General features: G+C 32.2%; 1 protein-coding gene across 1 annotated transcript in view; it reads right to left on the bottom strand.

Moving 5' to 3' along the window:
* Positions 1-582: 582 nt before the first annotated feature.
* Positions 583-16,683, bottom strand: part of LOC106465209 (calcium-transporting ATPase sarcoplasmic/endoplasmic reticulum type-like) — a gene marked incomplete at its 3' end in the record, with an annotated part of 81,903 nt that continues 65,802 nt past the window's right edge. The window contains exons 13-15 of the mRNA XM_022393063.1: positions 13,050-13,180; positions 5,756-5,844; positions 583-689 (exon numbers count right to left, since the gene is read on the bottom strand). Of these exons, the coding sequence (XP_022248771.1) occupies positions 583-689; positions 5,756-5,844; positions 13,050-13,180 (327 nt within the window). The remainder of the gene's footprint in view (positions 690-5,755; positions 5,845-13,049; positions 13,181-16,683) is intronic.

The raw sequence follows: 16,683 nt of genomic DNA, 5'->3' as shown, positions 1-16,683 counted from the left end.
CATTTCCAATGGGAATCACTGTGGTATAGATAGTCATCTTTGAAATCCGTGTGCCCTGTACTTTGCATATCTTTGCTCTTTCAATATAAAATATCTTTCATATGGCAATATTTCCAATTAAAACTCTAATCATGGTAACACTGCACTGTCAAACATTTGGGAATTTACCACGAACTAAAACAATTGATGCCAATAATGTTGTCCATGGTACCAAGACTATACACGCAGTAATATGTTATTACATCAGTATATACGGATTATTTAGTTAACCACATAATGTGATTAATAATATTTTTTTTCATACATCTAGGTCACTGCTGTATGTTCATCACTAACAACATAATAAGAATCTTTGAAGTTTGCAAAGCTTTAATTTACAAAGTAACTAATATTTTTATTTTCATGTCTTTGATTAATTTTTACTAAAATCATAAATCATGAAATATAATAATAAAATCAAGACTTGTATTCTGGTGAAAGATAACACAAACCTTTTACCTTTCTTGACCTTGACTTATTAACAAATGAATTAATTAAAATTTCCAGTATATATGAAAAAAGTGAATGAAAAAAGACAATAACTTACTTCATTGAAATCAACACTGGAATCATTGCACATAACACAGCATGTTGCAACTTCATACAGTGCTTCAAAATCACTGGGTCGGACTTTGTTTCCATCCTTGAATCTACACAAGAGATTAACATTGAATACAAAAACACATTAGATATGTCAATAATTATTACATTTATGAATACTTCTGAATTTCAGCTGAATTGAAATGGCACAAGAAATTTCAGTTATCACAGTACTTGTAAATGCCTTTTAATTCTTTCTGCATGATCTCAATCATTTTGTGTTTGTTATAGTTTTCATGCTATAACTTTTAAATTAGTCAGCATATCTCCATGAATTTTGCAGATCACCAGGAAACATTACAAGTCTTTCATATTCAAAATATAAATTTTTGTTATTAAGTTTTAAGATTTTTTAAGTAATGTTCTTCTCATGCCTTTTATCTGTTGGAATGTCGACTATCCAACATGCAAAGTAATTTTGATTTTAAGATTAAAAGTACTTTTATGCATCAGGAAATTTTCAAATTTCACATGCGAAATCTCTATAATCTCCAGTTAATTATCAAATGTTTCTTAAAAAAATACTTTATATCTGGTGTTTTCACTATCAAATCTCTGTACAGATTCAGTCGGTTTAACCGACCTCATAATCATGCTTTTTTTTTTCTGGAATGACTACAAATTATAAGACGAAAACACAAATGTTTAGTCTAAATAACTTAAATCTCATAACATTATACATTTATATACATTTACTATTTTTATTATATTAACCATTTCAGCTGTGACTGGCTAACAATACAAAACTTGAAATGATGTGGCACTCATGTTACTGTATCCAAGAATATAAAACTGACTTTTACAAAGTGACCTGTCTTGGCTGTGTTTTAGTTGACTAATATTTCGTAAGATACAGTCACATTTCAGTTATAATACATTACATATGTATATACATTATTACTACTTACAAGTAAGTTCTTAAATTTCAGTTATTTTCTTAAAACATAGAACAGTTAATAAAGAATTATAGAAAACAATTATCTCTTCTAGTTACACACTTTATACTTGTTTGCTGCTTGTCGTCGGTTGCTAAGCCTTATCTAATTTCACACATGGAGGATGTGAAATGAAATAATTTTTTTTTAGGTTTTACATATATATACATACATTTTGAAATAACCAAGTATCATAAATTACTATATGAATACCATAAAATTCCACTATAATTTATCAAGCTTAGTATCTAAGCAGTATTTTGGTCTAAAAAAATATGAAATTTCAAGCTCACTAAAGTCTTACCTTACCGCCTGGAATCTTTTATAAGAAAGAGTTCGTATCCATATATTTCAAAAAGGCTGAGAAAGCCATTAGGTGGAAATTCTGAGCTTCTGATTGGTTATTCAAAAGTAGGTGTATGTAAGCAAGTGTTTCCAAAAATTGAAGAGGTGGGTGGGGCCACCTTGGTTGATTAAATAAATATATTAATATCTCAGAAAATAGAAAAGATAGGAAATTCTTATTTTATATTCTAGTTTATCAATATCGGTAGTTTGAGAATCTAATTCATAAGAAACTATAGTCTTTGTATTTGGACATCACAAACATCTAATTTGAACCAATGTTGCATTCAACATACCACATGACACACAAATATCGATATTTAGGTATGTTTTTTTAATAGTTACTTTTAAAATAAGAAATTAACTAATGTATAATACTCAAATTTGAATTATAATCTACAATTTGATACCAAACTTTTTGACATAAATTCATAAAATATTAAATGAATAAAATTTCGAATGTGAGTCAACAAACGTGAAGACACAACCTTTGTCCCATGTTGATAGGGTTAAACTTACTGCAAGCAGAAAACTTTCTAAGCAAATATCCACATTAAAACCATGTATAAATCACGAATCATTTTTAAACACCAAAGACACTCTGTAATAAACAGTCAATTTTCTCTAATATGTCTGTGTAAAGTTTTTTTTTTAAATACTAGCCCAGACTTGAGAAATGTACTAACCCAATCTCAAATTCTGCAAGCTCAACTGTTTTGTTTTCTCATGATAATGAATAAATGATAACATACACATATCTATGTTCATTACAATGACTTCCACAAAATTACAGAACTAAAACTTAATGTATTATTAATACACAAATGTATGATCAGTATTTTTTGGAATGACTTTTCTATTTCATTAAAAAACTCAACCTAATGTAAGATACAATCATTGGAAAGAAAATTCATATCATCATTTTTTTATTGTTACATGTACATGTATAGCTATCAACTAGAACTATTTCCAGTATATTAATGTAGATTCAGATACACTTTGTGCTGAGGCAATCTCTACATATAAAATGTTCTCAGTTTATTTTTTATTTTCTTTTAAAACTGACTAGTAGTGAATATTTTAGACTGGATATAATATGGAACCATATGGTGTATTAGATGACCAAATGAGAGTATAAAGAACTTCAGTATAAGTAGTAACACGTGTGTAATTAAAAGTGAGATTCTACGACTGAACTCTTAGATAGTAATACGCAGTTCTTTTATCAATACAAAACAGACATCAGTAAATCAGCAAGTCAACAGGATATTTACTAAGTTTAAAACACAGTTGTCTAGAAGTTACTGAGTTATTATATGAGAAAGAGTTCAGAAGTGAAGAAAATAACAGAACCATGAAAGGAAATTCAAACTCTAGAAAGCCAAGTGCTTATGCTAGAAGAATACATGCAAATAAGAGGTAGAATGGTCTGAAATCTAGGTATGTCTGGGAAATATAATTACATCACCAAAAAGACATGTCAAATTCTAAAAACCAACAAAATAAGAAATGTTAGTCTTGTGCATAACAATTAAGTCAGTTAAAGCTCTCTCTCTGACAGTTGTTTTGATGTAAAATTAATTAATTTGATAGAAATAATTAATCATCAAAGTTGTTCGAAGATTAAGCAATCTTCCTTCACCCCACGTGAGACATGTCAAATTCTAAAAACCAACAAAATAAGAAATGTTAGTCTTGTGCATAACAATTAAGTCAGTTAAAGCTCTCTCTCTGACAGTTGTTTTGATGTAAAATTAATTAATTTGATAGAAATAATTAATCATCAAAGTTGTTCGAAGATTAAGCAATCTTCCTTCACCCCACGTGAGACGAAAGATTATAAATTTCTGAGGGTTATTGGTCTATTCGAGCCAAGTGGGTGAATTCTAACTGGGCTGTAGTTTGAAAAACAAAAAGTTAAAGGAACATTAAAGGTACAAGTTACATTACAAGTCTTTTGTATACAAGATTTTTTATTCAATATTTGTCCATGAATGTATGGAGTCAGAGTGTTGACTGCTATGAGTGTAACATGATTTTCATGTTAAGGTTTAAAATATTTTTCTTCATCTGAAAATTTTCAAATTTCATTTGCATAGCCTCTAAAATCTCCTAAATATATATATTAATTTTTTTTAGTAAAACTTTATATTTTATCTGTTACTTTCTCTAACCTAACTCTATACAGGTTTGGTAAATTTGATCAGCCTTGTAACCACTATAAAAAAAAAGATATAAATAATTCTAAATTACCCTTTATTCTTTCTAGAATGACTGCAGATTGTAACAGAAAACTACAACTGTTTATCCCATACAGCTTAAGGCTTGTAACTGTATACATCTGTTTCTACATATTCTTTTATTGCCATTTTAACTACTGATCCTGCCATTAGGTTGTAAATCATTTGGTGAACATGTAGCTCATATTACCATATTGAATGTCGCAATGCACAAGCTACTTGGAAGCATACCTCGTGAAGAAATTTTAGTATTTAACATTATCTTACCTAACTTAACAAATTTGTAATTTTTAAATTTTAGTTACTTTTTTAACAATGAATTAAAATATACATTAAAAACAAGAAATATAATATCTATGTTTGACCTTGTTTTGTTTTTCCTATCAGTTACTAACAAAATTTAAGCTACTTTTTTTTTTATAATGATGGTATTAGTATACTAAGTAGTTTTTATTTATTTAAATAATGCACCTAAGAACACAGAATAATAACATGCACAAAGAAAACAAAGTTCTATAAATATTATAATTCAATGGCTTTCTAACTAATGCAAGAGGGGCTTGAAATACTTAATCTGAACACTGCAAGATAAACTTTCAAACTGAAAATGAAATAGACAATACTCTTTATAGAAAATAATGTGGCTTTAAATGTCATTTTATACAATAAATTTTCCTTTCTATTGGTTATAAATGATATAATATAAAACATCAGAGAGAATTATTGGCAATTTGTGAAGGAGGATGTGATGGAGGGCTCTGATTTTCTAGTTTATGAATCAATAAATAAATAAGATTGAAGACTATAAAATTAGATTTTGTCTTAGTAATATCTATATTATAATGAATAATTTATGCTAAACTCTGTGCTTTAGAGAAGGGAGAAGATCTAGAGAACAAATATCAAAATACTCATAAAGGGGAAGATTGAGGATTTATTTAAACATTTCCTTATGTAATTGAGACTTATATAATATCAAAACTTTATTTATTAACTATATTTTGGTGCTAAAGTTTATTGGTATACACTGACAAAAAAGTAGTTAAATTAAGTTTTGAGTGTAACTTTGTAATATGTCATGACATGCACATTTTGACTTACCCAGAGTGAGAAGATTAAAACAAAAATGATCTTACAGTATTAAGTGCATTCTACCAATACATTTTGATTTCAGTTACAAAAACTTTAAATCTGAATAAATTCAGATTATAGAGAAATATACATTTGACAGATTTTCTTCACAAATTAATATCATTCTTTAATAAAACAATAACATTTTTTGCTTTAAAAATAGTGCCTTTCAACCATAAAAGAAAGTTTAGAGCTATTTTGTTAGGGTATTGAAACAATACTCTTACACCTGTTTTTTTATACTTGAAGGACAGCTTCTGGAGTTTCACTATTTTTCTTTTTCATTTCTTGCTTATCTCCACAAAACCAATCTCTTATTCAGAACCACAATTCATTACAAATTTTAAATAAATCCTAACTAATGGCATATTAGAGCAATTCACTAAATTAAACCATAATCCTACTTGAAAGAAAGCTTATAAAAAGTGAAAAACAAAATAACGAAAAATAAGACTTTGTACATACATTTCTCCAATAGGTTCGTAAGTAGAGCCAGTGATTTCAAACTCACTAAGAGCAACACTGTTTTCATCGGCCTTTTCCACAACAAAGAGCTATTTCAAGATACAAAACAGACAGCAGTCAACACTTAATATTCATCTTAGAAATTAAAAAATTCAAGTACTTTTATAAAGATTGTTGTTTCTTGTACAATAATGAAAGGTAGTTCATGACATACAGGACACACATCAATAAAAATCAATCATTCTAAAGTAACCCATTATATGTTTCTCTAACCAGTTAAAACTTATAAACTTGGAACAAACAAAATCGTTATGCCAATCAAATAAAAGGCTTTATACAACTCCAACCCTGTACTCAATATTTTAGATTTAAAGAAACAATATAAGATTAAAGTTACAGTTTTTCTTGAAATTTAAAGCAAGCAACTGCAGCAATATTTTTACATTGTGCAGGCCAACCTATGATCCACTGCTTAGCAATTATTATCATGACTGAAAACCTTCCATTTGCTCACTACATACACACTTAAAATGATCAAGTCAGCCCTAATAATAGTTATCCAAGTGTGTTTATGTAAGTCAACCTATAATTTCTCAGATGTGTTACAAGCCTTTTAACATAAAGTATGTGAGCCTCTGTCATACTGGGTACTGCAGACAAGTATTTTAAAGAGAATAAAAATTTAATTAGATTTCAAATGGTGTCAAAATTTAACGAAGAATAACTTGACAACAAGCACTGTTTAGAGGAAAAATAATAGAACAGAATAGTTTGCTCTAAAACACCAGGAAAGCTTCAAACCACAGAAAATGCATGTAGTATGAAAGTGAACATTTTCTTACCCTGAAAACATATTTACAACATATTTATAACTTGAAAACAAGCACTGTTTAGAGGAAAAATAATAGAACAGAATAGTTTGCTCTAAAACACCAGGAAAGCTTCAAAACACTGAAAATGCATGTAGTATGAAAGTGAACATTTTCTTACCCTGAAAACATATTTACAACAGGTACTTACCTAATCTCACCCAGAGCTATCTCTATCTTAATATGCCCTCTAAGCATTGCTAATAAAAATTTCACTACAGTGCACTAGTCTTTATACCCCTTCAATTCTGCACCATTTCAGAACATGTGCTGATCATGTTACTACTCTCCACCAATTGTATTGTGCCATCTATACTGGTGCAGCTAGCTCCCTCTACTATTCTAGAACCATCCTCACTTTCGACAATTAGCCAGAACAAACTATATACACTAGCATCTCAGTGGGGAGGAAAAGTAGGAAGTGGATGAGCAGAGGTAAGTACCTATTCAAAATACATTTTCAGAGTAATAAAATGTTAACTTCTGAAACAGTACTACCTCCACTCACCCAGAGCTAGAATCCCACACTGACAAGGTGGAAGAGCCAGTGAAGACGTATCAATCTCAAATCAAGCAGAAAGAGACTGCACTGAAAAATTGGTGTACTAGAATATGAAAGAAAGCACACCAATGGGGTACAGCACTACTTCTGGAACAGATATGCTCTTCCCCAGAAATCAATACAGTAACACAACTGGGGCAGAACTGAATTGACAGGCACCAATGAAGTCAATAAAGAGATGTACAGCAATGAATCAGTGTAGGAAGTGCTGGATAACTATGACATGAATCAGTATGGTGTTGACTAACATGATAAGGCTTGTATGTATGAAACCACTTTCCCTAATCTGTATGTGCTATGGGTTACATTAGAATACAAAAAGTGCAGTCCCCCCGGGCAAAAACATCCAGGGGAAGTGCCTTGGATATGTAGGATTATGAAAGATATAAATTACTGTTATGAGTGCGATAGTGAGGGTCATCATAACTAGCCCTCTCTCTCTGTCCACATCCATGTCATAATGAGCCATCATAAGAAACAAGATGTAGTAACAAACATACTGAGGGTGAGTCATAGTATGGTGCCAGTAAATGAACTACAGAGAAAAATTAAATAACAATACGTGACTAGGTTTTAAGGTGAAATGTATTTAAATAGGCTAAGTGCAGTCTGCCCGGGCAAAAAACATCCAGAGAAAGCTCCTTGGGATATGCTGGATTATGCCAAGTGCAGTCCATCCGGACAAAAACATCCAGTGGAAGCTCCTTGGGATATGCTGGATTATGCCAAGTGCAGTCCATCTGGACAAATACATTCAGTGGAAGCACTTTGCACAATAATTTGAAATCAACAAGTGTGGTATGCAGGCAAAAAACATTCAGGGGAAGTGCCTTGGATACATAGGGTCAGGCCAAGTGTGGTACGCACTGGCAAAAAACATCCAGGGGAAGTGCCTTGGATACATAGGATCAGGCCAAGTGTGGTATGCAATGGCAAAAAACATCCAGGGGAAGTGCCTCGGATACATAGGATCAGGCCAAGTGTGGTCCGCATGGAGCAATAAAAAAAAAGGGAGGGAAGCACCTTGGGTTACGTCAGATTATGCCATGTGTAGTCCATTCAGGCAAAAAATATCCAGTAGAAGTGCCTTGCATAAGAAATATATGATCAACAAGTGCAGTCTGCCCAGGTATAAACATCCAGGGGAAGCACATACTGAATATTATTGCATAATTCATTGTTCAGTACAGTAATGATTATATAAGAAATACAGCCCTTTTCTCACAGAGTGGGTACACATGAGCTAGAAAGCTTTATTTTGTTTTTCAAAACCCACTCAGGAAGAAACCTCCATGGTCCACCACTCCAGCAACTGGGAAGTGGTAAGGACTCCCATATGTCATTAGAAGAGAAGGAGGGGGGATACATGTTGGGGAGTCCAGAAGAACAACAAACCCGGAAATAGTGTAATGAGTATCTGCAATTCCTTATTTTGAAAAGCAGATAGACCCCAATTGTAGGAATCATGGATCAGTTGGGATAAGGAGAAATCCCCATCTAATTTACTCATGAGGTCCACGAGTGATGGTCCTTTATAAATAAAGCTAGTAACTTTTATTAAAAAAAAATAAAGATACACATACCACCGGACAAGCTGCTGGTGGTCTTACAAAAATACTCCATCATAACAGTGAACATTATAGAATTATTCATATCTAATGCAAATATAATATGAAGCATACCTGACTAGGCAACACCCACCACCAGGTGGGATCCTGAAATATGATATTTATCAACCAAACACATATAAGAAAAGTAATATGTCCCGAGTCAAAGGCTGACAGATATGTGTAGAATCGCCACAGGAGGAAGTCGATCCCTGTCCAAAGAAGACACACCCAGGTCATGCAGATAAGTGCAATGTATCATGTGATACAGAGGGAATCCTTGGAATAAACACACAGGAACAATAACATGAAAGGAGACAGTATGAGCCACATAACATCTCACAAAAACAAACCAGACAAGGAAGTCTATCCGGAACTGAACAAGAATACAGGTGGGAAATAGAAGGTAATAGTAGAAAAGGCCAAACCACCTGCCCGTGCAGTAGATGTCTAGGGAAGGAAGGCCCAATCAAAGAGAGTATAACATAAGAGGAATGAGAAAGGATGTAGGAAACATCCATGGTATAAATATGATCGGAAAATAACTTAAGAGAAAGATGGTACAAGGAAAATGGAGCAATGGGTTCAAATGGAGAACAGGACAGGGCATGAAGGACAAAAACTGAGATCCAATATGGCAACACAAAGGGACGTGGAGGACAGACAAGATGAAAGAAATGGAAAAGGAGGGGAATAACAGGGGAGGAGAAAGCTTTTCAGAAACAGGAGAATCAGAAGGTGTTTGACAGGGCAGCCCTATGATTGAAAACAGTTGACAGGGCAGCCCTATAATTAACAACAGTTGACATGGGCAAACCTTGATCAAACAACCAGGTGAAGAACTCGGAAAGATGAAGTACTGAAGAACAGAATGAGCAAAAGCCATGGTGAACGTACCAAAATCTGAAGGTATACCACTGCCTCTGGTACACAGACAAGGAGGAAGGTCGAATGGAACAAAAAATGAAAGATGGTAAATGAGGGGGGAGTCTCTGAGCTGAGGCAATTGACTAGACAAAATCCACGCATGAAGATGGAATTTGGTGACATCGGAATAAACTATGTCCAATTGCAGTTGTTGGAGGATAGACTGGGACAGTGGTAAGGGCAGGGGATAAAGTTCCAGTAAAGGCCAGAGCAGAAAGAACCATGTCTGAGCAAGCCATTACAGAACAACAAGTAGGAGACATCAAGGAGTGGTCTGGATAAGGGAAAAGACTCTGGAGAGGAGACTGATCCAAAGGTAGGCATACGGGTGAAGCCTCATCCAATCCTGACTGAATGTATTTACTCCCAGAGCTGAAAAATGTAGAACCAGAGACCAAAAGGAAGGAATTTCAGAGTTCCAGTGAGTGTCAAACACATCTATATGTGGTGTTCAGAGTTGAGAACACACCAAAATACGTGTGGAAGAAGGGACCACACTGTGGAGAGACCTGACTGGGTTGAGATAAGTGATCGGCAACCAGATTCATTACACCAGGAACATGACACGCCAAGATCGCCATAGAATGGTCATGGGCCCGGTAAAGAAGATCCAGAGTCTGAAAACACAGAGAATTGAATTTGTTTTCCCCCCTTGATTGGTGACATTACTGACGATAGTGGAATAGTCAAGAGTGGGAGAAAATGATACAGAACTCGACAAACTGCCAAAAGTTCCAAGATGTTGAAAACAGAGAGCAGCCTCCTTGATGGACCATCAACCATAAATCTCTCCAGAATCAAAGAAATCCCTCCACCCTAACAAGGAAGCATTGGTAAACAGATGAGACTTTGGACAAGGTGGAGGAATGGGAATCCCCACCATGGTCAGTTCCCTGTCAAGCCATCATGAAAGGTTGGTCTCAATTCCAGGGGGAAAGGGTAATGGGATGGTCCACTGAAGGAAATGCATGTGAGCTTGACCCAAGAGAACGACAGTTTGCAAAGAATGCCATATCCCTGAAAGAGAGAAAACCCTTGTGCAATGAGGAAAGAAGAGGGTAAGGCCAATGAGACTGCCTGCTCCATACCCCTGAGCCAAAATGGAGAAAGGTGGCCCAACAAAGATGGGAATTGAAGAAAACTCCTAATGGAACAAGATATTTGAGGGGTTAAGCATGGAATTCTTGAACTGAATCATAAAACCCTACCCAATTAGATTCCTGAAGAAATAAGCAGGCATGATTGACAGACTGGGCATAGGAAGAGGCAAGTAGGAGCCAGTCATCCATGAAAAGGAGAGTCCAAAGACCCAACAAGTGAAAATATGGGCAAATGAGTGTATTACTCGACAAAACACATGGTACCAAAGAAGGATTAAACAGCAATGCCCAGAACTAGAAGACACGACCCCCACACTGGAGCAACTGGAATATTCAGAACCATTGTCGACTGTTGGGGTAATTTTATTGTCCACCATATTAAATGTTGAATTCCTATGAACAAATAAAGATTCAGAAAACAGAAATATTTTGAAAACAAATGAGTAGAAACAATGGAAATAAAACACCAGAAGTCAAAACTTGAAGTTGAAACTGATATAAATTTGTAATAAAGCATAACCAAAATTTTGTAGTCACATGGACAGTGAGTTAAAATATGTCTACACACTAGAATGCCAATTGAGAAAGTGAGGATGGTTCTAAAATCGTAGAGGGAGCTACCTGTGCCAGTATAGATGGCAGATTATGATTAGAGAAGAATAGTCACATGATAAGCAAATGTTCTGTAATGGCACAAAATTGATGGGATATAAAGACTGGTGCACTGTAGCAAACTTTTTATTAGCAATGCTTAGAGGACAGACCAGGATTGAAATAGCTTTGGGTGAGAGAAGGTAGTACCGTTTTGGAACAAACTTCCATGAATGTTTGCATCATGAAAAGGCTGCACAACAGCAGTGATTAATGTGACAGCTTTCTGGGTTTGTTTGATTAACAAACATTAAGGTATCCTGTGTTTAGATACTCAGAGAATTGTTGAAGTTTAATTACCATTGTTATCTGTAGAGAAAGTTGTATAATCACCCACAAAAGAGCCAATTTTATTCATATAATTGATTGAAAATTCAACAGATACGGAACAAAGAAGAGAAATTATTTATTTGCTGTACAAATGCTTTAAATAATGGAGGCCCGTGCATTTTAAATGATAAATTGCTAGTAGTGAACCTAAGCCATAATAGAAAGGCAAGGGCTACAAATTCAATAAATGTTGCCTCAACACTTCTGCCAAACAAGTTTAAATTATTGCAACCCATACAGAATCTACAGTTATATCTTTTCCTTGTTTTTGTTGTTAAAGTTCAAAGTTTAATAAAAAAAACAAGCTACCTGTGCGGTGAACACTACAGGGATTTAACCCCAAATTTTAATGTCATATCCCTTCAAGTATTAATATGTAGTATAAAAAGAACATCATGTAGTGACTATGTGACTTTTTTAATGGCTATACACATGTACATAATTGCTACATCAGGCAAAGAAGAAAAAAACAAATTGAAAATATGAATCTAAAAATGAGCAAATAAATTTAAATTTTCAGAATAATAATAATATCAATAATAATACCAAAAATAATGTTTTCACTGATTCCTTCAATACTTTGCTTAGGTTGTAAGAGTGTTGTCTTAAAAACTGCGTATGTTATTACTTTGTCAATATGAGTAGAAAACTAAATGCGTTAAACACAGATAAAAGTTTTTATGTACAAGAAAAGAAAACATTTTACACATTTCCACAAACAAAAATGATTACACAAACACACTAAAAAATTTTTTTAACTCTTGTTTGAAACTGTTTAGAAACAGAATATCAAACTATATACTTTACTAAATGCAGTGGTCTGAAGTTAATTCACTTTTGTTGTATTGAATATAGCAAGAGAAAAAAGCAATAACCAAACCAATTAATGACAATATAAAACCTGGGGAATAATGTTTTATAACAGTGTGATGCACTGTTACTTCAAGAGTTCCAAAAAAACATCAAACTAGATTCAGTTGATTTAAATACTGCTTCCAAACAAATTTCATCCTTTCCCAACTAAAATAAAACATTTTAAATAAAAGATTTTCTTTAAGTGTTAAAGCAATAGTTAGATTTTAAGTCATAATGTGTATTTCATACAAATGTTGCAAGATTTTCTTGTTTGTAATAATAAATTCAAATAATCTTCTGTTTTGATTATATTGTAATTACCTTTAATAATTTCAACAGAAAAATTTCCAATTCTGAACAGTCAAATAAAAAAATAATGGTTTGGTAACTTACCCGACTGACAGACATCTGATTGGTTGTCAAAGTACCTGTCTTGTCAGAACAGATGACAGATGTACACCCAAGGGTTTCTACAGATGGCAGTGACCTCACTATGGCATTTTTTTTTGCCATTCGTCTAGTTCCTGCAAATTTGAAATATATTTCTAAATAAATCATTTGATTAATTTAAGAAAAACATTATTTTTTGATAAGATAGTCATATAGAAATCCATTTAACCAAATTAAATAAACTATAATTATATTTAAGTTATAACACACACATTCTGAGATTTGTCTCAATACAAGTACTTTAGAGTTGGTATGTACTATTAATTGTTTTTTATTCTCTGGTTTCTTTAGATATATTTTTAAATAGATTTTATTCATTAAATACTCCTATTTATGTTAATTGTTCCTAGAAAAATGGAATGTGAACTTTACAAAACTTGTCATTAGTAAACTATTTACTTAAAGATTAAGGATTTAACTTGCACTATAAACTGTCCATTCATGTTTTTAATGGTTTATTAATTTGTATATATACTGCCTTAGGCTGCCATTTCACTTGAGAACATAAAAAATTAACAATCATGTTACTATGCGATCTCACTCATGAAATATTAAACTTATATTATCATTCTTCTTAAAACGTTTTCACGGAATAATTTTTGATTTCAGTGAAAATATTACACTTTAAACATCATCATATTAATTCAACCAGGAAGAGAACAAATATAATTTCTAGCATATAATCTTGTAGCAAGTCACTAAAAATTCACTACAGAAATAAAAAAACTGATTATCCAAGGTCACTTTTTGTATCTTAGACACATAGACACAATTAATATAACTCATATAATAATAACTAGACACAATTTAACAGAAACCATGTGTTTTGAAGGCAACAAGCTTGAACAGCACAATAAAATGGATGAGTCTCCACTCCCTCCAAAACTTAAATGCTAAAATTGTTGATGACCAATAGTGGATATAGAAATAGCCTTAATAAACCATAAAATGAAAGAATAAAAACAGTGTATATAAACTCTCATGTCCATCTAACTTAGTTAAAAGTGTGTGTGGGTCAAGTGTAAGGAAGTGGAAGTGTAAGGTGAGTGAATGAGGCAAAAAAATTTTTTTAAAGAATATTCAGTTCAAAATGTGGTGGCACTTGTACCCTCTTCTTCCCTAGTTAAGCATTTATGGGATGTAAATCAAAACTTAGTATGCTTGATCTTTTTTATATTTTGCCACTTTTTTTTTAGTGAAACACTATGCACCATTCCTTTGAAACACATAAAAACTGTTGCAACTGTTAAACATTTTCATCTTTAGATACTAAATGTTTTACGATGTTTTGCTTTATTTTGAAGCTTTATGTGACTAATGCCATATACATTACTAGCTGTTACTTGTCAACTAACAGTTTCATAGTAAAGAAATATCAAACACTTCATCAACACCAACTTAAACTTGATTTCACAATAGTGTTAAAAAAGAAAATAAAGTGGTTTGAGCAGTACTTTCTGGTTTATCAAGATAATGACCAGTCAGACCTCTTGCATGATGAATAAAGGAACCTAATGGGAAGTTTAGAACACTCAGGAACAAACCACAGATCTGGGGTTGTTTTATATAGTTTCTTAATACATTCTTTTCATTACTGAAAATGCACATATGTTAAATTATATCTGTTTGAAAGCTACAAAAATGTTCTTATATGAGAAGACATTAATTAGTTTTGCAAGTACAGTAGAATATGGCAAAATATTCCAATGACTCAAATAGTTATTTCTTAAATATTACTGTTACATTTATCATATTCTAACAATGCACACAAATTAAATAACTTATCCACTGAAAATAAACTAACATAATAATGAGTCTCATACAATAATAGCTACACATAATTTAACATAAATCATCCACTTTCAAGGCAACAAGCTTAGTCAGTACAATAAAATGGATGAAGCTCCATTACTTTGTCTTTGTTTGATGTTGCATTTCAGTACAGCATACTTAGACTTTAAAATGGACGAGTGTAATATGGTATTAAAACTTGCTTATTCTTTCGTAAAATATTTTAACTGAATAAAAGAAAGAACAATTCTAACAAAACTGATCTGTTCACAAGCAATCGCTTGGGGTGTTGCATTTTAAGGGGCATCTAATAAGATGAGACAAAAATATCATTTAAAATGAAAGTGTAATCTATATTGCTCTTTCTTGTAAAAAATTAAAGAAAATATGTGATGTTTAACCCTTAAAATAAGAATCAATGATTTAATTTGAAACTTTTAACAGAGGTCTCACGATATAGGTGTATAAATGAGATGCTAAGACATAAAATAATCAATTCTTCAGTGAAGAGGTGAAAATTCATATCTATTTTCTTCAAATAGAGCCTTAACTTAAAAAACATTCCTGAGGAGACATTCCTTTGAACTTTGTCTAACTACTATTTATGCATTACAAGTTGTAAATTACTCGAGAAACATGGGGCTCGTGTTATAATATCAAATTACATTACATTAAAGCTATTTGAGAGCTGCTCACAAGTGTACCTCGTGAAAATTTTTATTATAATATTATTTATCTAACCTAAAAAGTTTTCTATTTTTACATTTAGTTACTTTTATAATAATAATAATAAAGAAGCCAAATAAAAACAAGAATTAAAGTACTTACCTGAGCCTTCTTTTTTTTTTTCTGTCAACTGTCAATAACACTTAACCCATTTTTTTTATGCTAATGGTAGTACTGCATTAAATAAATTTTTATTTAACCAAATTTTTCACCAAAGAACACGAATAATAACATGCAAAAAACAGACAATGTCCCATAACTATCACAATTTTTCTGGCTTTCTAGCTATGTGACAAGAGCCATAACAAATTCACCTAAGCTAGTCGATGTGTTTCCCCTGGGAATAAAACTTGTACTGAAAGCAAAATTGACAATCCTTTGTACAGAAAACAATGTAATAAAATATGTCATTTGATAGATAAAAACCTTGGCTTTCTATTGGTTAAAAATCATACAGTATTGAATGTCAGAGATAACTATTGACAATTTCTGAAAGAAAGAATGTCACAGGTGGGTGTAGCAAGAGGGGTCTGATTTTTACTTGTTGGCTCTGTAACAAAATAGGATTGAAGGCTATGAAAATTATGCTTTGTGATTACATTATAATGAGTAATTTATGTTAAATTTCATACTTCTTGGAGAGGTGGTAAATGAATTAGAAAAGAGGGGATGCCTAGAGAGAAAATATCACAATTCTCACACTAAAATAAATTCAGGATTTTTTAAAAATATTGTCTTATAAAATTAAGAACTTAAGACTTATATACTATTAAAAGATTTATTAGCTACATTTTTATGATATACATACTGGTATACAATGAAAAGAAAGTGGTTTAATTAAATTTTGAATGTAATTCACTCAAAACCTTGTGAGATGTGCAGAAAAAAATGCAAAGAGTTAAGTTTATAATTTGAATTTTCTCATACATTCAGGATTTTTTTGGTGAATTCTCTTCTAAAAATTAAAATTTTATTTTATAAAAAATTTCAACGAAACTCTATGCATCCATCTAAAAAATACCTCTTGTATATGTCTGAGGTGGTGAATGTTGAGTGGAGA

This window comes from Limulus polyphemus, unplaced genomic scaffold, assembly GCF_000517525.1.
Source record: "Limulus polyphemus unplaced genomic scaffold, Limulus_polyphemus-2.1.2 Scaffold1870, whole genome shotgun sequence".
Lineage (NCBI taxonomy): Eukaryota > Metazoa > Arthropoda > Merostomata > Xiphosura > Limulidae > Limulus > Limulus polyphemus.
Note: the sequence above shows the minus strand (reverse complement) of the source record. Positions and strands in the feature narration are given on the sequence as shown.